General features: G+C 37.9%; 1 protein-coding gene and 1 pseudogene across 2 annotated transcripts in view; both read right to left on the reverse strand.

The window, feature by feature from the left end:
- Mdga2 (MAM domain containing glycosylphosphatidylinositol anchor 2) overlaps positions 1–25,156 on the reverse strand; it is a 766,587-nt gene that overhangs the window by 71,585 nt on the left and 669,846 nt on the right. For both annotated transcript variants that reach the window (XR_015045223.1, XM_021179084.3), the window contains exon 10: positions 12,450–12,598. Coding sequence is in view for 1 of the 2 variants with exons in the window: in XM_021179084.3 (XP_021034743.1) it covers positions 12,450–12,598 (149 nt within the window). In the remaining variant the exon portion in view is untranslated. The remainder of the gene's footprint in view (positions 1–12,449; positions 12,599–25,156) is intronic.
- Positions 23,144–23,262, reverse strand: LOC115032870 (small nucleolar RNA SNORA17; annotated as a pseudogene).

Consider the following 25,156-nt stretch of genomic DNA (forward strand, 5'->3'; position numbering starts at 1 on the left):
TCCACCAGACTCCTCCCCACCTGGAAGAGTAAGTTCCTAGAGCACATAGGCACCCTGCCCCTCCAGAAGGGAGAGGCTAATTACATTCCTTAGACCAAATGGCTGGGGTGGGGGATGGGGTCGTGGGGGAGGGACCAACCATCTGCCACCTGTGGGTGCAGGAGGCCCAGAGCAGGAAGACACATTCCTCATTGGCCACCTACAGACAAAGGAAGTTCTTGCCACCTCATTCCCTAAACACCAATCAGTTTAAACACCTCATTCCCTAAAGACCAATCAGTTTAAAAGTCACACTGTTTGGCCAATAACATTGTGCCTAATGGCTGGTACTCTGAAAACTATAAAAACTCGCCTAATGGGCTGCACTGGGTTGCTCTCTCTTCTTCATGTGCAGGGCAACGACCCCAGCAGGCTGGAACAATAAAATTCCTCTTGATTTTACATCAATCCCTGGCTCTGCTTTGTTTACTTGGGGGTCAGGGGTGGGGGTGGGGTAGTAGGGGGACTGGGGTGGGGTGTTCTTGGTAAGTTAAGGCTCACCAGAGTCTTACAAAGCAACTTGGGAAACAAAGAGTTTATTTCATCTTATAACTTACAGTCCATCAAGAACAGAAGTCACAACAGGAACCTGAAGGCCAGAATAGAAACAGAACCATGGAAAAATACTGATTACTGACTTGCTCCCTGTTTGCTCAGGTTGTTTTCTTATATACTCCAGAACAATCTAAGATTCCCCAGGAATGAGCTACCCAGAGTGGGCAAGGTTCCCCTACATCAGTCATTAATCAAGAAAATGCCTCATTATCCTAACCCAATCTGATGGATGCATGTTCTCTAGGTTGTGTCAAAATAACAACAACAACAAAACTCTAACCGGGAAACTATATATTCATATATTCCTACTATAGACCATATTTTAGCAATGTGTTAAGATAATATCTCATTTTTTAATTCTTGGAAAGTATTGTATGATTAATTTACTCAAAGCAATGTTGGCTGAATAAATGAGCAAATGAATATGAAAATTTCAGCAATTTTAATGTCATGACTTAATAAGACAAGAACAGACTCAATTAAGGTATTTTGTCTGAAAAAAAATTGACCTGCTTTCTAAAGACGTCAGTCAAAATTCGCACTCTATGAGAATTTAAAAGAAACTGTACAAAATGTGTAATTCCTTTAGGGGTAGAAACAATTGCTAAGGTTTCTAATGGACTCCAGTGATACTTATGTTGCTGCTATATTGAGATGCTTTGGCGAACTCTCCTTCATTCTTAATTCCTTTGATACCAAAGAAAGCAGACATTCAAATAACCTTTTCTCTTTCCTCCTGAGCAACAAATGAAGCAAATAATTGGAGTCTAGTAGCTGTCTGAGGAGATTAAACAATTACTTAGCCGAGCCCCAAAACTATAACTTAAAGACATGAAATTCTGGAGAAACCTTGTCTCACAAGTTAGTTTGTTGGCTGCTCATATTCATTCTTGTGAAAGTTCCTAAAGCAGTAGGTCCCAATTTGGGTGTCGTCCCCAGACACACTGGAATGTTTCTGTAAACAAAGTCAGTGATTAAATGACTCTCAAGGTTCTAGACTTTGCTTTTTGTTTTTGTTTTAAAAATCATATTTAGTAATGGACCACATACTTTAACCAAAAGACTGAGCTAAGATTTCAAATGATGCAGCTAAAATTTCAGTTAAAAGCTGAAAGGAATTCTTGGATCAAATTACCAATGATATCCAGTGGCTTGCTAACTAGCAACACAGCTTTGATTCTATGATTATAGTTAATGGAAGAGTGAACGTTGTTTCTAAAGTTTTCTGAATTAAAAACAAATTAGGGTCTTTATAACTGCATCTGTTACTCAAGGAATGGACTCCTTCAGCCTCCAACAAATGCAGAAATTAGCATATTGTTCAGCCTGTATTGTGCAACAACAGGGAAATATGTCATATTTTATAGGGTATATATTTATGGATAGGATTCAGATTTGCAGGTAAAATCAGTATGTGGCCTAAGCTAATATGACTTTATAATCATGAAACAAGGCTTAAGGTCTAGCTTAGTCATAGATCACTAAATAACATAAATGAGACCCTGAATTTGGTAGATAGCAATGTAATTAATAAAGAATGAAAAAAATTTCATTGCTTAACATAAATTAATGATACTTTATGGAGAGGCGATCTCACTAAGAATACACGAACATGCTCTTCCGGCCGGACCAGCACCGGGGTAGCTAGAGCTCAGGGTTGGCTGACACCCGCCAGCTACCCACGATCCCCGCCACAGGATTTTGAGACTGCTGGTGAGTGGAACACAGCTTCTGCTCCAATCTTTAAACAGTGACAACGACAACAACTAACCCCAGAGATTACCAGATGGCGAAAGGTAAATGTAATAATCTTACTAACAGAAACCAAGACCACTCACCATCATCAGAACCCAGCACTCCCACTTCACCCAGTCCAGGGCACCCCAACACACCGGAAAAGCTAGACATGGATCTAAAAGCATATCTCATGATGATGGTAGAGGACATCAAGAAGGACTTTAATAACTCACTTAAAGAATTACAGGAGAACATGGCTAAAGAGTTACAAGTCCTTAAAGAAAAACAGGATAACACAATCAAACAGGTAGAAGTCCTTAAAGGAAAACAGGATAACACAATCAAACAGGTAGAAGTCCTTAAAGAAAAACAGGATAACACAATCAAACAGGTAGAAGTCCTTAAAGAAAAACAGGATAACACAATCAAACAGGTAGAAGTCCTTAAAGAAAAACAGGAAAACACATCCAAACAGATGATGGAAATGAACAAAACCATACTAGACCTAAAAAGGGAAGTAGACACAATAAAGAAAACCCAAAATGAGGCAACACTGGAGATAGAAACCCTAGGAAAGAAATCTGGAACCATAGATACCAGCATCAGCAACAGAATACAAGAGATGGAAGAGAGAATCTCAGGTGCAGAAGATTCCATAGAGAACATCGGCACAACAATCAATGAAAATGTAAAATGCAAAAAGATCCTAACTCAAAACATCCAAGAAAAACAGGACACAATGAGAAGACCAAACATATGGATAATAGGAGTGGATGAGAATGAAGATTTTCAACTCAAAGGACCAGCAAACATCTTCAACAAAATTATAGAAGAAAACTTCCCAAATCTAAAGAAAGAGATGCCCATGAACATACAAGAAGCCTACAGAACTCCAAATAGACTGGACCAGAAAAGAAATACCTCCCGACACATAATAATCAGAACAACAAATGCTCTAAATAAAGACAGAATACTAAAAGCAGTAAGAGAAAAAGGCCAAGTAACATATAAAGGCAAGCCTATCAGAATTACACCAGATTTCTCACCAGAGACTATGAAAGCCAGAAGATCCTGGACAGATGTTATACAGAAACTAAAAGAACACAAACTCCAGCCCAGGCTACTATACCCAGCCAAACTCTCAATTAACATAGATGGAGAAACCAAAGTATTCCACGACAAAACCAAATTCACACATTATCTTTCCACGAATCCAGCCCTTCAAAGGATAATAACAGAAAAAAACCAATACAAGGACAGGAACCACGCCCTAGAAACAACAAGAAGGTAATCCCTCAACAAACCTAAAAGAAGACAGCCACAAGAACAGAATGCCAACTTTAACAACAAAAATAACAGGAAACAACAATTACTTTTCCTTAATATCTCTTAATATCAATGGACTCAACTCCCTGATAAAAAGACATAGACTAACAAACTGGCTACACAAACAAGACCCAACATTTTGCTGCTTACAGGAAACTCATCTCAGAGAAAAAGATAGACACTACCTCAGAATGAAAGGCTGGAAAATAATTTTCCAAGCAAATGGTATGAAGAAACAAGCTGGAGTAGCCATTCTAATATCTGATAAGATTGACTTCCAACCCAAAGTCATTAAAAAAGACAGGGAGGGACATTTCATACTCATCAAAGGTAAAATCCTCCAAGAGGAACTATCAATCCTGAATATCTATGCTCCAAATACAAAGGCAGCCACATTCATTAAAGAAACTTTAGTAAAGCTCAAAGCACACATTGCACCTCATACAATAATAGTGGGAGACTTCAACACACCACTTTCACCAATGGACAGATCATGGAAACAGAAACTAAACAGGGACACAGTGAAACTAACAGAAATTATGAATCAAATGGATCTGGCAGATATCTACAGAACATTCTATCCTAAAACAAAAGGATATACCTTCTTCTCAGAACCTCATGGTACCTTCTCCAAAATTGACCACATAATTGGTCACAAAACAGGCCTCAACAGATACAAAAATATTGAAATTGTCCCATGCATCCTATCAGATCACCATGGACTAAGGCTGATCTTCAATAACAAAATAAATAATAGAAAGCCAACCTTCACGTGGAAACTGAACAACACTCTTCTCAATGATACCTTGGTCAAGGAAGGAATAAAGAAAGAAATTAAGGACTTTTTAGAGTTCAATGAAAATGAAGCCACAATATACCCAAACTTATGGGACACAATGAAAGCATTTCTAAGAGGAAAACTCATAGCTCTGAGTGCCTCCAAAAGGAAACTAGAGAGAGCACACATTAGCAGCTTGACAACATACCTAAAAGCACTAGAACAAAAGGAAGCAAATTCACCCAAGAGGAGTAGACGGCAGGAAATAATCAAACTCAGGGGCGAAATCAACCAAGTGGAAACAAGAAGAACTATTCAAAGAATCAACCAATCAAGGAGCTGGTTCTTTGAGAAAATCAACAAGACAGATAAACCCTTAGCCAGACTCACTAGAGGGCACAGGGAAAGCATCCTAATTAACAAAATCAGAAATGAAAAAGGAGACATAACAACAGATCCTGAAGACATCCAAAACACCATCAGATCCTTCTACCAAAGGCTATACTCAACAAAACTGGAGAACCTGGACGAAATGGAGAAGTTCCTAGACAGATACGAGGTACCAAAGTTGAATCAAGATCAGGTTAATGATATAAACAGTCCTATATCCCCCAAAGAAATAGAAGTAGTCATTAATAGTCTCCCAACTAAAAAAAGCCCAGGACCAGATGGGTTTAGTGCAGAGTTCTATCAGACCTTCAAAGAAGATCTAATCCCAGTTCTTCACAAACTATTCCACAAAATAGAAACAGAAGGTACTCTACCCAACTCATTCTATGAAGCCACAATTACTCTGATACCTAAACCACAAAAAGACCCAACAAAGATAGAAAACTTCAGACCAATATCCCTTATGAATATTGATGCAAAAATCCTCAATAAATTTCTTGCTAACCGAATCCAAGAACACATCAAAACAATCATCCATCCTGACCAAGTAGGTTTCATCCCAGGGATGCAGGGATGGTTCAATATACGGAAATCCATGAATATAATCCAGGATATAAACAAATTCAAAGACAAAAACCACATGGTCATCTAGTTAGATGCGGAAAAAGCATTTGACAAGATCCAACACCCATTCATGATCTTGGAAAGATCAGGAATTCAAGGCCAATACCTAAACATGATAAAAGCAATCTACAGCAAACCAGTAGCCAACATCAAAGTAAATGGTGAGAAGCTTGAAGCAATCCCTCTAAAATCAGGGACTAGACAAGGCTGTCCACTTTCTCCATACCTATTCAACATTGTACTTGAAGTCCTAGCCAGAGCAATTCGACAACAAAAGGAGATCAAAGGGATACAAATTGGAAAAGATGAAGTCAAAATATCACTTTTTGCAGATGATATGATAGTATATATAAGTGACCCTAAAAATTCCACCAGAGAACTCCTAAGCCTGATAAACAGCTTTGGTGAAGTAGCTGGATATAAAATTAACTCAATCAAATCAATGGCATTTTTCTACACAAAGAATAAACAGGCTGAGAAAGAAATTAGGGAAACAACACCCTTCTCAATAGTCACACATAATATAAAATATCTTGGCGTGACTCTAACTAAGGAAGTGAAAGATCTGTATAATAAAAACTTCAACTCTCTGAAGAAAGAAATTATAGAAGATCTCAGAAGATGGAAAGATCTCCCATGCTCATGGATTGGCAGGATCAACATTGTAAAAATGGCTATCTTGCCAAAAGCAATCTACAGATTCAATGCAATCCCCATCAAAATTCCAAATCAATTCTTCAACAAATTAGAAAGTGCAATCTGCAAATTCATCTGGAATAACAAAAAACCTAGGATAGCAAAAACTCTTCTCAAGTATATAAGAACCTCTGGTGGAATCACCATGCCGGACCTAAAGCTTTACTACAGAGCAATTGTGATAAAAACTGCATGGTACTGGTATAGTGACAGACAAATAGACCAATGGAATAGAATTGAAGACCCAGAAATGAACCCACACACCTAAGGTCACTTGATCTTCGACAAGGGAGCTAAAAGCATCCAGTGGAAGAAAGACAGCATTTTCAACAAATGGTGCTGGCACAACTGGTTGTTAACATGTAGAAGAATGCGAATCGATCCATTCCTATCTCCTTGTACTAAGGCAAGTCTAAGTGGATCAAGGAACTTCACATAAAACCAGAGACACTGAAACTTATAGAGGAGAAAGTGGGGAAAAGCCTTGAAGATATGGGCACAGGGGAAAAATTCTTGAATAGAACAGTAATGGCTTGTGCAGTAAGATCGAGAATTGACAAGTGGGACCTCATGAAACTGCAAAGCTTCTGCAAGGCTAAAGACACCATCAATAAGACAAAAAAAACCACCAACAGTTTGGGAAAGGATCTTCACCTATCCTAAATCAGATAAGGGACTAATATCCAATATATATAAAGAACTCAAGAAGGTGGACTCCAGAAAGTCAAATAACCCTATTAAAAAATGGGGCTCAGAACTGAACAAAGAATTCTCACCTGAGGAATACCGAATGGCAGAGAAACACCTGAAAAAATGTTCAACATCCTTAATCATCAGGGAAATGCAAATCAAAACAACCCTGAGATTCCACCTCACACCAGTGAATGGCTAAGATCAAAAATTCAGGTGACAGCAGATGCTGGCGAGGATGTGGAGAAAGAGGAACACTCCTCCACTGTTGGTGGGATTGCAAGCTTGTACAACCACTCTGGAAATCAGTCTGGCGGTTCCTCAGAAAATTGGACATAGTACTACTGGAGGATCCAGCAATACCTCTCCTGGGCATATATCCAGAAGATGTCCCAACCGGTAAGAAGGACACATGCTCCACTATGTTCATAGCAGCCCTATTTATAATAGCCAGAAGCTGGAAAGAACCCAGATGTCCCTCAACAGAGGAATGGATACAGAAATTATGGTACATTTACACAATGGAGTACTACTCAGCTATTAAAAAGAATGAATTTATGAAATTCCTAGCCAAATGGATGGACCTGGAGGGCATCATCTTGAGTGAAGTAACACAATCACTAAAGAACTCACACAATATGTATTCACTGATAAGTGGATATTAGCCCAAAACTTAGGATACCCAAGATATAAGATACAATTTACTAAACGCATGAAACTCAAGAAGAATGAAGACCAAAGTGTGGACACTGTGCCCCTTCTTAGAATTGGGAACAAAAACCCAGGGAAGGAGTTACAGAGACAAATTTCGTAGCTGTGATGAAAGGATGGACCATTTAGAGACTGCCGTATCCAGGGATCCATCCCATAAGCAGCTTCTAAACGCTGACACCATTGCATACACTAGCAAGATTTTGCTGAAAGGACCCAAATATAGCTGTCTCTTGTGAGACGATGCCGGGGCCTAGCAAACACAGGAGTGGATGTTCACAGTCAGCTATTGGATGTATCACAGGGCTCCCAATGGAGAAGCTAGAGATAGTACCCAAGGAGCAAAGGGATCTGCAACCCTATAGTTGGAACAACATGATGTACTAACCAGAACCCTGGAGCTCTTGTCTCTAGCTGCATATGTATCAAAAGATGGCCTAGTTGGCCATCACTGGAAAGAGAGGCCCATTGGACTTGCAAACTTTATATGCCCCAATATAGGGGAATGCCAGGGTCAAAAGAATGGGAATGGGTGGGTAGGGAAGTGGGGGGCGCTATGGGGGACTTTTGGGATAGCATTGGAAATGTAACTGAGGAAAATATGTAATAAAAATATTAAAAATTAAAAAAAATATTGCATTGCAGGCTAATTTAGTGATTCAACACATACATAAAAAAAAAAAAAAAGAATACACGAACACTAATTCCAAAGGGAAATCTATGTTTTACTTTGTTTTCTTTAATTTAAATTCTTATTAGGCTACATTAATTGCAATTACTAGTAATTATATTTTATTCAAATACATTATGATTTTTAAAAGTTTTAATATAGTTTTCTTTTTGGTTTTAGTTTTTCTTTGTGTATGTTTTGCCTGTATGCATATCTGTACACATGTAAAACTGGTGCTCTCAGAAGCCAGAAGAGGGGGTCAAATCCCTTGGAACTAAATTTACAGAGTAACTTTATAACTTTCCAGAGTAAAGTTGTGAATAGCCATGTGAGTTCTGGCCCTCTGGAAGAGCAGTCAGTGCTCCTGACTACTGAGCCATTACTCCACTCCTAGATATATTTTCATATATATTTATATGTCAAATTGATTAAGCCACACTTCTAGTATGTTCATTTAAAAATTATTCATGCTACATTTACTATGTGTAGACATGCAAATTCACTCCTATAATTACATAGTTTGAGAAGATGTGTCAATAGTATTGCTCTAAGTTCAAGGCCAGTCTGGGCAGCAAGTGAGCTCACTGGTGTCATAACCACGTAATACAAATTCTTCATGAAAATACTAATCTGTTTATATGTCAGGTCTGAATTTTTCAAAATGTGGGGTTGCGTCCTAATAAAATGTCAGTGTGCTATTTCACATGAGCCCGGAAATAAACGTACATTTCTGAGATGAGTGGGGGAAACGGTTTATTTTAAGCAAAACATTTTTTTCCTCTATAATTGAGCAGAAAAGTTTTCAAGCAAAGCTCTGCACGGATTTTATTAATATGAAATGTTTCATGACTGTATTAGAGTTCTGTCCATCAGGGAAACTTCAAGAGCAATGTTGCTTGTGATGAGTCTTCCACACGGGAGCAATGGCCAGTGCAAGGAGAAGAGAAGCATATGTCCATGTTCCCATTCCAACATATGTCACCTGCCTGTTCACACTGGCTGATATCACAAGAACTTGATCCTATACTGAGACAACCGCAAAAGAACCATTGTGTCTCTTCCATGGCAAAATTATCAGTTAAGACAGTATCATAGTAATCACACCAGAAAAAAAAAGAATGTTTACTTGTAAAGAAAACCCTAGTAATAAGTAGGGGAAAAAAAAAACAAAAAAGCAAAAAAAACCAATGGTGTGGCAAGGAACAAGCGGTGTAGAGAAAATGCTTGCATTGATGATGCTTGAGAGAAACGTGATTTGCCGCATCAGGGCTATGCTGTGCATTAGCAGTACAGATTACGTGAAGAAAAACTGCTTTAACAGGAGTTAACAGTGGATGAGAAAAATCTGAACCAGCAAAATGGATCTCCTGCGGGAAGAATAGGGTTGAAATTAAAATAAGAAATCTAAGTTTTAACATGACTACATAGTAGTTTATTTCAAAATCATGGCAAGGAATCTCACCAAGACCTGGGCTATCTGGCATGCCTAGTAAAATAAACACAAAACTATGAGCTACAGTATGCTCTGGAGAAATAAAAATAAAAACATTACTCTGTCTTGCCAATTAGTACAAGAACTCTCACAAAGACTTTGCAGGAGTGTTTTGTGCAAAAGCACTTGAAGTAGGTAAGTGAAGACATGGTCCATCAGGTAGATATTGTTATATTCAATTTGCCGAACAGGAACTCAGACTGGAATAAGTCAGAAACATGCTCAGGGTTATACAGCTAAAAATGATGAGGCTAGGCTGTCTAGACTTGGAAGCTAGAAGTGTCTAGAATTCATTATTTTCAAAGGAAGTTTATGCACACATGTCACACATGAATGATCTTGGAAGGAAGCAGAAGAGAACAACTCTGTTTAATGAACCTGTTGAACAGGAGCGGGGAAGTGATGAGGTTATGTGTGTTCCTGCATGTTGGGTGGTTATAAAACAGAGCCGTGATTAAGAAATATATCAGCATGGATTCTGTGGAGACATTCATTTCAGAAAAGCAAATTTTAAAGGGAGATGGTGTCACTGGGAAAAATAACCACATGGCGATGCCAGCAAAAACTACTGCAGGACAGGCTGAGACAAGAAGTGTGAGGGAAGGATGTATTTATTTATTCCTTCATTTATATATTTATAAGAAGGGATTCTGACTTGTATGCATAATAGAAACATTGGGTCTGAATATGAGTTTTGAGATAAAAGGATAAGGGGAACTGTGCAAATCCCACTGATTTAAGAAGGTAGCCTTCGAATTGAACTGGGAATTTACTCGAGGTAAATAAATATAAATGAGGTCAGAAACTAAAGACAAACTTCTGACTTTAACATTGGAAATAGAGCTGTGAGCTGGAGAGATGACTCGCTGACAAAGAGCACTGAGGATTTTCCAGATGATCAGGGTTAGATTCTCAGTATCCGCAAAGTAGCTCATTACCTGCTATAATGCCAGTCACAGAGGATCTGACACTCTCTTTTGGCTTCTTTTGGACACCAGGCACAGGAGTGGTACCCAGACACACACACAGGCAAAACACCCATATACATTAAAACAACAACAACAGAACAAGAGATCTGTAAAACAAGGCAGTGAAGAACACCAAATATAACTTTTCCTTGCAAATAACCATTTGTCTTTAGGTCTGGATGTTTAAATGCACACATGCATGTACACATGTGTATATAACAGGACATTAACAGTAATGATTAAACAATGTGTAAAGACTTGAAATAAAAAGAGAATGACATGTGAAAATAAGAATGCTCTAAGATTCCCCAAATAGAAAATCATTTAAAATATGAATTTTATTAAGAACACAGAAGGGGCCAGTGGAATAGTTTACTGGGTAAACATGCTTGACCATAAATCTTACACCTTGAGTTAGATCCCCTGGACCCACATGCAGAATGGAGGGACTGGCTTCTGCAAACTATTCTCTGACCTTTGTATAAGGTCTCATGTGTGTGCATTTCTGCCTATACATAGCAATTAAATTAATGTAGGTTTTTTTTTGTTTTTTTTTTTTTTTTTAGGAAGCAAGGCTACAATGATGACTCTGACAGCTGATGGGAAAAAGATATGCTAAACTGAAATTTCTGATATTTACCACTCTTGTTAAGGAAACGTATGAAATTGGAAGGAGCAGCACAAATTATTTGGAAACAGACCTGTGGGTTAACCTTGTACCCCTGTAAATGGGATGACACTGAAAGAGAAGTGTTCTGAATGGTCTGGGGTCAGCTGACCACTATACTCTGAATACCTGCATAAGAATGATTTATCTATCAAATGACTTGTGTCTGCATGGTTTTACTTTTCTGATTTTAAAAACAGTAATGATGAAAAGATTTAACTTATAATGAACCTTGAACTCTGCATTACTGGATATTTTCTTATAAATGATTTGAACACAATACAATGATTAGCTCTGTGGTGAATCATTGGATGGGCTGGGAGGATGGGGATTAAACAGGCATTTTTTTTTTATTGTCCTAACTCAGATTTTCAGTCTCTGATTTACTTAAGGAATTGGAACACATACTAAGAACCTATATGAGATTCTAAGTTTTGCTTCAAAATGTTTTGCAGTATTGAAATATCCATCCTGAAAAATATATATCTAACAGGAAGCAAGTTCAAGAGCAATATTTAATTTAAAATTGTCATTCATATCAACAAGGATCTAGTTTCACAATGGTTCATGTAAAGAATACATAAATCATTTCACATAATTTATAATCTTCAGCTAAATTAGAATGAGTTAGTTCATTACTTTTCAATTTGCTAAATTATTTATATTCATCAGATATATGAACTTTTAATACATCCTGTATATAGCTTGAACCTTCAATTAAAACTATGTAAGGCTCCTAGCCTCCTAGATAAAGAGAGTAACGGATTCATAAAGTAATAGTATGCACAAGAACATCTTAAATTCCTTTTGCAGCAGTGCACAATATGATCTCTTGAGCACATCTAAAGATGTAGCCCTTCAGAAGGCTGAGAGGAAATAACTTCAATAAGTTTATTCCAGTAATATAAAATGCATAGATTAATATATTGGTAAATAATTCTGAGTAGTACTGAAAAGCAATATTGTCGTAAAATAGAAATTAGAGATTAAAAAATTAAAGATAAATTCTACAATACATTTAATACATTAATAAAAATTACAGCAACAAAGTACAACAAAAAGGGACTACAATAAAACAAAAACAAAGTAGGCACCAAATTTCTTACCTGCCGAATACCCAAGCGGTATGCAACAATCCGATCTACTGCATCGGGGTTCATCTGTGTCCACTGTAGACTGTAAGAATACACTCGGTGTCGGTTCTGCCACACGGGGTTGTAGGTGTCATAGTAGAACTCTGGGGCATAGGCCTTTCCTGAAAGCAGAAAGTGACTCAGTGTGACTGTAGACACATCGGACCTTCTACATACTCACTGTTGAGCCTGATACAGCTGTCTCCTGAGAGGCTCTGCCAGATCCTGAACGATACAGATGCAGATGATTGTAGCCAACCATCAGACTGAGCACAGGGACCCCAATGGAGGAGTTAGGGGAAGGACTGGAGGAACTGAATGGGCCTTATCTGGCATCAAAGGGAGGGGAGGCCCTTGGTCCTGTGAAGGCTTGATGCCCCAGCTTAGTGGAATGCTAGGGCAGTGAGGCAGAAGTGGGTGGGTGGGTGGGGGAGCACCCTCATAGAAGCAGGATAAGTGGGGATGGGATAGGGTGTTTGCAGAGGGGAAACCAGGAAAGGGAAGAATATTTGAAATGTAAACAAATAAATTATCCAATTAAAAAATAAATTAAAAAAAATTATATTCCTTCTTCCGTAAGGAACTATTTTGCTTGTAAAGTCATATTATTAAAGTCAAATTTGTTTACTGGTTAGTTTTGAGACTGATTAGCGTTATGAGAAAGGAAGAATCTGGGATGACCCCGAGGGTCATAGGCTAAGCAGCTCAGAAAATGGAATTTCGACCAAGAGAAACGGAGAGCTATTGAAGGATTGAATTCCTGAGAGAAGTTCCGGGGGAAGAGTTTTTAAAGAAATTTGATGGATAAATTGAATAGATCCAGGATTTAACTACCTAGACTAAGGGAACACTAAGGATTGGAGGAATGGTCTTGCTAGCTTAAGGCATACTCACAGAAATTAAAGGGCTGAGATTGAGGGCATCACTGAAAAGATTACTAACAGGGAGAAAATAAGATTGAGTTCTGAGTACTGATACAATCCACGACCCAAAACAAGGTAAGGGCTATCGAGATTGAAAGAGAAAGAAAAAAAGAAAAGAAGAGAAGAGGAAAAAGCAGTATCGTCAAAGAAGTGTACATCAACTTCCTTGAAAAACACCTGATACAAAGAGAACAAATAGTTGTGCTTCCTGTCATAGTAGGTCTGATGTAAGATTTAAAGTTTTGAACCAACAAGGCACACTTTTACCAAACTCTAGTGCCACAATAAATGGTACAGGAAACATTGATCACAATAATCGTCACCCTAAAGAATTTCCTCAGTGCTGACAAGAGAGGGATACAATGTTCGCCAGTTTGCTACTCAAATTAGATAAAGCACATTAAATATCTGAATTCTGGTAACCTGGACCCAAGTCCTAACAAAAATATTATGTGCAGCGTTTTGTTTAATTGTTCAGTGAAATCCAGCATCAATGTTGCCCTGATGTTGGCCTCTGCTCTAGTCTCTTTGGCTTGTTTAGAACTTCTGATCTGAGAACTCAATGAGAAAAAAACAAAAACAAAAACAAAAAAAACATTTATTGTTTTAATCTACTAGATTGATGACAACTGCTTTGGTGTCTGTAAACTGATGCTGTTGGCTTGTGACTAAAATCGAAATTATCCTATAAATAAACTAAAATTAGCTCAGAAACAGTTTTGAAATTAACTGAATAGCTCATATTATAGATAAAGGAACATTGAACCAGAACAGACATATCAATGACATATGAAAATGATATAGACAAATAATCAGATACAATAAGGTCATGATTTTGATTCAAAATAATGTTTGATAGAGCTTTTCTTTTAATTGAAAAATTATACTTAGAATTAAAATGAGGTGAGATTTACAAGGTACATAATAGTATTTATTGGTAATAAAACAGATGCTGTCATGGTTATAGATAGTCCTTAGTTTAAGAACACATATGGAATATCTTCTCTGATACTTTACATTTGTTCTCTCTCAATCGTAAGACACATGAAGTCATGACAGAAATATAGTTTTGAGCTCTGACATCCAAACATGACATCTGCTGGTTGAAGAGAGAACGAATTCCTAACATTGATTTTTTTTGTTTTTTGTTTTTGTTTTGTTGTTCTTTATATAGTATTCATTTTTATTTTAGTTCTAGTGAGAATATAAAGAATATTTTCCTACTTTTTTACATTCTAATTTTATTTTTACACATGTTCCAGTTTGAAATTTTTAGATTAACTGACCTAAATCTCTATCCACTACCCAAACATGGAGATCATTTTTAGAAACACGATGCATGTCATTATATAGAGCTTAGGTTTTTAAAACATCTTTAAAATACTCAGGTAGAAGTGATCACAGTGCTCAGAATTTTTATAATAATATGAACATTATATTTTAGGGAAAAATTTAAACTTTTAAACTGAGCTTTGAAAACATAATTTCAAGCACAAAGCTACAAATATACTGAAATGATTATTCACACTTAAAGCATTAAGGTGTTTTAGATTATATGGACAGACTAATAAAACTATATTGCACATGTGTATAAAGACATAAAAGGAAAGGAAGTGATCGTGGCCCAGAGTAAATATATGCTCTGTAAAATCAATATTTCTCATAAAAGAGGCTGTAGGAGGATAAATAATATGTAAATTTACCTTAGAGAATGAATTATAGAATATGCTTGAATATGTATGAGGGATATCAGTTCATTTTTCATTTGTTGAAGATCATTAACCTACTTATATAGGTCACTATCCTAGGAGGTACAGATAAAATCCTCACAAATGAAATCAACTCAATTTTACTTCATGTTCCAAGATACAGAAAGAGAAATTTCCCACCAGAATAAACCATGATGAATTGCTGACATGACAGAGCTGGCTAAAACACTAACTATTCTCACATTTGTGCTCAAAAATGTCAGATTACATTATAATCAAATAACTTTGCCAAAGTATGCTTAAGCTTGCAAAAAAAAAAAAAAAAACAAAAATTCTTCCGAGGTTAAGGAACACAGAATTAAACACAAGACAGTGAACAAGAACCTGTAACAAGAGGAAGTGTTGGGTTTTGTATTTGTGTGAGTTTATATATTGATGTGAGTTGCATATTTAGGCCCATGATGCTGTTGGATAAGAGATGGTGCCACATGTGAGAGGTTCAATGGAAACTAGAACCTCAGTAGTATTGTGTTCTATACAGAGATTGCTACTCTTCAATAAGGAGTATTGATGTGAATATAAAATCCTTTGCTACTGATTCCAAAGAAGTACACAAGAAGTCAAGGCCTCATGGTATTAGATGCACATACTCTCAACATAGAAGGCAGAATTCTTCCCATACAAACACTTCTTTCCCTGTACCAATGACTGATTTCAAAATACAACAAAGCAAACACACAAGAAGATATTCTACTATGCACAGCTAGGAAGGAAAATGATCTACAGCAGTACTGGACATATGATAAAAGAAGCCTGAAATAGAAATTATCAATATGTTATAACTGCAATAGAATATTTAAGGCAGGCACTGCTGGCCATCAGTGAGAGAAAAAATAGCTTTTGATGCTTTTGATGCCAATGTTCTACTTTATGATGAGTGAGCAGGAAGAGAGTAATACTTTTCAAATGGCTACAGGGATGTAACATGGTTCTTATGCTCTCTACCATACTATGCACTTCTAAAGAGACTGTCTTGCCAGTATCTATTATGGGGTTGACACAATGCCTATGCTTGAAGTAGATATAATAATCCAGGATTGCATTGTTAAGAACTATGTGTGATAAGTTTAAGGACTGAATATTTATCTACATTTCAGCTATTCTGAAGTTATTCTCCCAGTTACCACATAAGTGAGGGGGAACTTGTAGTATATTTCCTGATTTTCATTTCACAGTTTGAAAAGTACCTCATTTTAACAATTAACTGAATGGGAAATAAGATAATTATCATAATAATATCAATGAGACCATTTAAAATTCAAACCAGAAATAATAAATCTAAAACTTCTCAAATGTGTATTGCTTAACATAAGAAGACTAGTTACTAAAATCCATGGCAAATCCAGAGACTACCCCACTTCGGGATCCATCCTATCTGTTGACAACAAACCCAGACACTATTGCTGATGCCAAGAAGTGCTTGCTGACAGGAGCCCTGTATGGCTGTCCCCTGAGAGGCTCTGCCAGAGCTGGACCAATACAGATGCAGATGTACATAGCCAAACATTGGACTGAGTGTGAGGACCCCAATGGGGAAGTTAGGGCAAGGACTGTAAGAGTTGAAGGAGTTTGCAATCTCATAGGAAGAACAACAATATCAACCAACCAGATCCCCCCACACCCCCAAAGCTCACAGGGGCTAAATCACCAACCAAAAAGTACACAGGCGGTACCTATGGCTCCAGCTGGATATGTAGCAACTGGATTGCCTTATCTGGCATCATGGGGAAGAGAGCTCCTTGGTCCTGTGGAGGCTTGATGGTCCAGGATAGGGGAATGCTAGGCCACTAAGACAGGAGTGGGTAGGTGGGTAGGGGAGCACCCTCATAGCGTCGGGGGGAGGGAGGAGAAGATAGGGGGCTTGTAGTGGGGAAACTGGAAGGGGGATAACATTTGAAATGTAAATAAATAAAATAATCAATTAAAGAATGAAAAAACCTCATGGCAAACTTAGCACTAGCACGGATGATATGTTAATTAAGAATAAACTGTAGTGGGGGGGAGGGTATGGGGGACTTTTGGGATAGCATTGTAAATGTAAATGAAGAAAATACCTAGTAAATAAAAATATATGAATAAAAAAAGAATAAACTGTTAAAAATATTTTAGGAGCCATGGGTTTCTGCTTGTGAGTAGTCTCTGTATTTTCACAATCAGCACTAGTAACGACGTGCTTGAGGACCAGACTCATCATATAATAGTATAATGACTGAAGGGGTGGCCAACCCACTATAGATGTCCATGCATATGTTCAATAAACACATACAACTCTTAGTCTTGTGCTACAGAGAGGAAAACATATATGCTCAAATTAGAATTCCTTTATCTTCATGTGTGTGGCACAACTTGTATTAAATAACAGAAAGGAGCTATCTTAAGCAACAGGAAACATGATATGTGGTCATCAAATCAAAAATGTTTGTTCTGGACCACTGTCTAGACACTTTCTACTCCAGCTTCCAGTAGCTCTGTGTATGGTTGCTTACATCTGATTGTGTGCCTGTTTGTACACAAATCTAGACTCTGTCACTTTTATAATAACCTAGAATAGGATCTGCATCTATACAGAGAAGTTACATTGCTCCATCATGTCCCAAATTTACTCATAGAGACTCGTGAACTACCTGCTATATGTTACTAATAACAGAAAAAGATCCTCTGTCCATGTAGTCTGCCCTCCTTTATGTAAGGAACATAAATTACTATTGGGTCCCTTGGAGTCCTTTTCTACACCATATTGTATTGTTGTCTGAAAACATTATCAACTCTCGAGTTTTTAAAGAGAAAAATTGACTGAGTAAATCTCTCAAGTGAAAATTATACATATTTTATTAAACATTTAACTCATAATAATGGATTTATAATAAGCTGCCAATAAATGCATTCAGTCTTCCCCAGTGCTATGTGCTTTCTTAAAACTGAGTAGTACCAAAGTACCTAAAAGCCTTGCTTTCATTTGAAGGACCATTCTTGGGGTGTGTATATAGAGGTAACAGATAAATGAACTGGCCTAGAAACTCCCAGACTGAGAGAAATGAATGTTCATAGTGTGAGCACTAACTTCTTGGCAAGGGTTACTGCTGCACACATTGGGGGGTGGGGGGGTGGGGTCCATCCCTGAATACGAATGCAACAAAGACCATGCAGGCAGGGAACATAGAGTGTTCCCGAGAAGGAGGAGGAATACAGAGACCATGCTGTTTGTTTTCTAGGAACATTTGCTTTCTCTAAAGCATGTAACTTTTATTAATAGAGTAGATTTCACTACAACTCCCAAGAATAATTATATCTCCTGTGAATATGATTTTCAGAGCAGGATAAAGAAAGGACTTCAAATTAAGAGTTCCTTTCACTTTGCTCAGGAGCTCTGGTTTGGCTCTGATTTGACGTGGGTATTCGCCCACAGTTAGTTCCCTGGGCTTCTATAAATTGCTGCCTTTATGGCATCTTAAAATTAAAACAAAAGTTTACTAGAATAATGTAAGAAGATTTCTTAAACTTCTATGACTTTGATTATTGCCTGTGTTTGGAAACAAAAACATATAAATAAAAATATATTATTAATTTCTTCAATTTACAGTTCCATACAAATCACACACAGACACACAGACACAGACACAAGACACAGACACACACACACACACACACACACACACACACACACACACACACACACAAGAATAAATCCCCTCCACTGGAAAAAGAAGATACATCATGGTTTGCATGCATGGTTTGCATACTCTCTCTCCTGACTGCTTTATGTCAATTTTCTGGCATGCCCTTGAAACACTTTCTGTATTGTTCTCATCCATTAAACATCTCATCAGGATAACGGACAGATGCCAGATGATTAAGCAGATAACTGGAGGTTAGGGAGATGCCTGGGAGTCCACCGATCTGAAAAGTCCTTTGAGTCTTTCAGTGATTGGTTTTATTATCACCTGATATCTACGTGTGCTGGTGCTGGTTGGTTTTGTTGTTGTTGGTTTGTTGTTTTTTGTTTTTGTTTTTGTGTTTGTTTTGTCCAATTGACACAAACTAGGACTATCTGGAAAGAGAAAATGTCAGTTTGGCTTACGGACATGTCTCTGGAGGCATTTTCCTGATTAATGATTGATGTGGGAAGGCCTGGTTCATTCTGTACAGTACTACTCCCGGGCAGGTAGACCTGCGTTGTAGTGGAAAGTAAGCTTCAGAAGCACTGGATAGCGAGCTGGTAGGCAGCGTTTATCCTTGTCCTCTGACTTCAGGTTCCTGCCGAGTTCCTACCCTGACATCCCTCAGTCACAAGATATAACTTGGGACTTGTAAGATGAAATAAAACCTTTCCTCTCAATGTTTCTCTTTCTCAAGGTATTTATCATAGCGATAGAAAGTGAATTTAAACACCGTGTAAAAACCATTCTAGGAACATTTGTTTTCTCCAAAACATAAGTTGAATCAATATAGTAGATTTGACTACAACTCCTGAGAGTAACTAGATGTACGAACCTGACTCTCAGAACAGGATAGAGAAAGGATTTCAAATAAAAAGGCCTTATTTCATCTTACAAATACCAGGTTAGTCACGGTAGTAACCCAAGGCATGAACCAGAACATATGATTAATGTAAATATTGTGCAGCACTTCATATGCTCAAAACAAATTAGTTGGTGTTTAGTTAGTGGAAAACATCCAGGTAGTGTTTTACTAAGGTTATTAATGTTAAAATGGTCCATAAGAAAAGAGACTTCTTTGGCACCAAGGAATATTCTTTTCTCACAAGGAAAACTGAGATTTCAGACTGTTTAATCCTGCATACACTGCATTGCCTGCATACTCCAAAATATGCAAGGAAGCCATGAAAAGTAGTTTGGAATCTCTACCCCTCATTAGTTTTGCTGATATCTGTTTGCCCGTTATCTGAACAGGAATGGCATTGTACACCTACACAATGGTGAGCACACATAATTTGATTCATATCTTCCTAATTTAAATTTTTATATCTTTTGATACTGACTTATTTGGTCATTCTGTCTTTCAAAACAAGGCATATAACTGAAGAAAATATAATGGTTATCTTGAGGGAGAAAAATACTGCAAAGCATGGCCCATTTAATGTCCCTCAAAGTATTTTGACACTAGTTTAGAAGAAAAATGAACACAGGGTGTTAGGAAAACTATTTTTGTAACATATATGAATATAATATAGATATGAAATTTAAATACGTGAATAATGTAGATATCATGGAGCATTTTCCATGCTCACTCCAGTTTAGTTGGTGAATATCATCCACATTGTGTCTAGTGCTTCACTGCACAATGCACGTCATTATGGGAGTACTGGAGACCAAACTCAACCCCTCATGAAAGCTGGCATAGCTCTCTGACATTGAGCTACACTCCTTTTCCTCTCAATTGTGCATATTTTGAGCACAGATTTTCCTGAGTTTGGAAAATATGTATTACTTCATAAACTGTACTTCAAGCAAGACATAGACCCTACTCCTTTGAAATTACTGTTTGGCATCCTTGGTGTTGAAAAAACAAGAAACAATTTTTTCTACTATTATAAATTAGTGTTATCTGTTAAATGTTTCATATGCTATACTCATGAAGTATTAACTCTCCTTTCCAGAACCATTCTGCTTTAAGCTCATCCATATTGCTGCATGTGCCACTTGTTCTTCAAGTCTTAATGACTAAGTAAAATGTATTTCCTAAGCTGCTCAGAGTTGTTCACTTCCGCCTGTCAGTGGATATTTCTTTTCTCAAAATTTGATGCTATTTCAGGTAGCATAGCCAAGACATTAAGCAGATATACACTTATATATACTATATTTATATGCCCTAGTATATACGTATATATACTAGTGCTCTGTACTCATCTAGGGTAATTGATGTCATCTTGATTAGGGCATAAGATGTTTTATATTTCTTAAAAGAAACTTATTGTTTCTTTGTGATTTTCACATCACACACCTCAATCCCATTCACACCTGTATCTACCTCCCCTCATACCTACCTTCCACCCTTGCAACCCCCACCCCAAACAGAGAAAATAAGTTTCATTGTGGAAGTGAGAGTGTGTCACCGTGTGTCCCACAGTGTACCCATTTGTCCATACTTCTTTGCTTGCAAGTGTTCATGGCAATATCTCATTGGTCTGGTATTAGACCCCTGTCTTCTGCTACTCTATTAATGCTAGAATCTCACTGGGACTTCTCTTGAATTTCCTATTGTTGCCCTGTGTCATGGAGATCCCATAGAAGACCTACCCTTTCCTGCATTTCAGCAGTTCTCGGTGGGGAAGATGTTGGGAAGGGTCAATTCAAAGCCCTGGGTCTGGGCTTGAGAGGTATCTGAGCTGCTCAGCCAGCTGGCTTTCCTAATCTCAGGCCTTTGGTGAGGTTCACCAGCAAACGCCACAAGGGCCAGTTCTACTCTGCCGCCTAAGTGAGGTACAGGGTCTGCTTTCCCAAGTGCTGCAGTAAAAAAAAATGAATATGGCCAGTTCTCTCATTCTCATGACCCTAGGGCCAGCTCTCCCACCTGCCACAGAGGACGGAATGGAGGAGGACTTCTCTCCATTTTCTGGGCCACTGCCCAGCAGACAAGAGGTGGGGCAGTTCTGAGCTCATGCCCTTAGAGAGCATCACGTGCCACCTCCACACCCAGGTTCAATTCTCCTGCTGCTCAGGTGAGGTGACGGGCCCACTCTCCTGAGTGCTGAAGCAAGTGAGGGGCAGGGTCTGCTCTCCTGCTCTCATGACCCCATGAGGCCACTTTTCCCACCTGTCCCCAGTGTGAGGGCAAAGGTTGGGAAGGGGACTCTCTCTCTCTCTCTCTCTCTCTCTCTCTCTCTCTCTCTCTCTCTCTCTCTCTCTCTCTCTCTCTCTCCATAGCACAGCAGACAAGAGGCAGGGCAGCTCACCCACAACCCCCACATCCAAGGACAGCCCTACTGTGCTACCCAAGTGAGGTCTGTTCTCCCTGAATTCTGCATCAGATAAGGGGCAGGGCCAGCTCTCTGATGCTGATGACATATGGGCAAGCTGTTTCTTGCTGTAGGTGGCAAGGCGCAAGTGGGGTTGGGGGACATCTGTCCCACGCCCATGTCACTGAATGGCAGACCAGTGGCAGGGCCACCTCTCTTATGCTTGTATCCTTGGGATAGCTCACGGGTAGGGAACTCCCACAGTGTGCTGCGCTCTCACTCTTCTGAATACTGAAGCTAGGTAGGGGTGAGGTTAGCTCTCCTGCTCTCATGTCTCCATGGCCAGCTCTTCCAAGATGCCCAGGTGAGGGGTGGGACCAGTTCTACACAGCCCTCAGATATCACCAAGTCTCCATAGTAACACAAGGACATCTGCCTGTCCTTTGGTGGTAACTGACCACTGCTGCTTCAGGGCCACAAATCCAGACATGGTCCTCCAGGGCAGCATAAGCCAGGACTTCACTATGGTCCCAGGTGGCATCACTGGCTACTAACATCAGGTTCTTCCTTACAACCCTTTAGTCTCAGTTCTGCCTCTATTCATTGTGCCCACATCCTTCTGTTTCTCTTTCTCTTTCCCTTTTCCACTACTTACTTGCTCCTCTGAGTGGTGTTCAGGGTCTTTGACTGTCTGGGATCATCTCAGGAGTGATCTCAGGAGTGTATTATGGCACTGGACTGAGGTCATCTTGGGCATGGTCTGAAATCTCAGGCCCGTGCAATGCAAGTCTGGTGATCACCTTAGGTTAGTTCCCTGTCAGAGCCCTCGTGGCACCCACCTTTTGGTCATCTAAGTCTTGTGCTTACTCCTTATTGGGCCTGTCTGCATGGCCTTATTGCAAGGGTTTTCTCTCTCTCCAGTCCATTCTATCCCAGGCCCGCGGTCCCAGGCAGGGTTCTTGTAGTCTCTGGCCCTATTCTCATCCTCAGAGCCCATCAGAGCTTGTGCAGTGTCAGTCTGGTGGTAGTCTCAGGCTTGATTTTTTTTTTTTTTCAGGAAATGTTAGGTCACTAATATTTCAGATGTTCATAGGTCAGAACATAGATTCTCTCCTCTCTGCCACCTACTGATGCACATGTGACACAGCAGCCACACCTGCAATGCCTCTAGAGACAGATTTTACTTTTCTTAATCTGAATTTGAATTCTTACCAACAGAATGAGATAGAATCACTTTCTTAATTTGTTCAACATTTGATATTGCCAGCTTTTTAAACTTTAATCAATAAGATTGATGTGTGTATGTAGTATGACCTCATTGTGGTTTAGATTTCTTTTCTAAGATACATAACAATGGTGATGAGTTTTCATATGGCTATTGGCCAATTATATACTATTTTATGAAATGTCTACTGAAGGTTTTTGTCAATTTTAAGTTAGATATTTTCTTATTGAGTTATAAGAATTCTTTATATATTTGAGATATTATGTTTTGTTTCTTGCTTTTTCATTTTTTAATATCTTTGGAACAAGAGAAGTCTGCACTTTTATTAAAGTCTAATTTTTTAATAACTGAATCTTATACTCTGTTTTTGGAAAGTCTTTATATTTTCTGAATTTGTTTTGATTTTCTCTTACAGATTATAGTTTATTTCCTTATAATTAGATCTTTAGTCAGTTCTAGACTTATGTGTAATGTGAAATATTGTTTTAGGGGTTTTAATATAGATATCCAGTTGTTCCAGTACAATTTATCCAAAGAAATGTGTGTGTGTGTGTGTGTGTGTGTGTATGTGTGTGTGTAAGTGTGCATATTTAAGTAAGTTGTACTCTCATATACATGTAGAGGTGGATATGAGGATATTCTTCTCTGTTATTTTCCAACTGAATTTTTTGTTTTTTTTCAGGTAGGGTCTCATTGAACCTGAAATTCACTGTTTGGGCTAAACTGTCTGGACAGTGAGTCCCTAAGATTTGCTTCTACCTCCAGTGCAGAGGTTACAAACAAATGCTTCGAAGCTAGTATTTAAAAATGGGTGTTAGGGACCCAAAGTTAGGTGGCAGAATTTATTCAGCAAACATTTACATACTCAATCATCTTTCCTGCCTATTTGTTTTCTAGCATTTTTTTATTCCAGTAGATTGTGCTAGTGTTTTTAAGTTGTCAACTACTCTAGATATGTAACTCCGGAAGTCTATTTATGTCTCTGTATCCAATCCCTTTGATGTGTTTATTCATCATTATTCAAATATGCACCACTTTGATTAAATTGGCTTTATAGAGGCATTGAAGTGAGATAGAATGACTTAGTTAGTTCATTTTCTCTTTTCTGTCAGATAACATCTAGAATAAGTGTTTGATTTCCTACAAAATATGTTAGGACTTTTATTAGAATTGTTTCAGTCCATAGACTCCACAAAAAAGTTTGGAATTAATGTACATCAAAATAATAGCTATTCTTTCCATCCCTAAATATGAACAAAGACATATGTTTAATATTTTTATTTAACCTTTTTGAAATATTTTGGAATCTTACACACATTTTATTAAATTTATTTCCATTTGATGTCATTAGATGTATATTTTTAAACTTAAAAATTAAAAATAGTTATTTCCATTAGCTCAATATATTCATGAGTTGGAAATGGAGACTCAAGTAGTCATGGATTGAAAATATTTAATGAGAGAATGTGTTTCTCCTAAACACAAACAGAATTCCTTTTTGGTAACTATTTTTTAAAGAACATTACTAGCATCTATTATCTATCATTTACATTGCACTAGGTGTCATAACTAACTAGTTATTAAAGTATACAAGAGATCATCTAGAGATTTTACACAAATATTATCCCATTGTATACAAAATCAATCTCCTACAAATGCCCAAAGCAGGCTTATGCAGAAATAATTACTGATTTCAAGCAATTTTTGATGCCATTATTAGAATATATGAACAATTTATATTGATTTTTTAACAAATTTCTTAGATTTTCTATAAAAATATGACTAATGAAAAATGTACTTCTCCTTTCTCTCCAAGTCATATGCTCTTTTCCCTACTTTCCTTATAG

This window comes from Mus caroli, unplaced genomic scaffold (assembly GCF_978045245.1).
Source record: "Mus caroli unplaced genomic scaffold, Mus_caroli_1 scaffold_14, whole genome shotgun sequence".
NCBI lineage: Eukaryota > Metazoa > Chordata > Mammalia > Rodentia > Muridae > Mus > Mus caroli.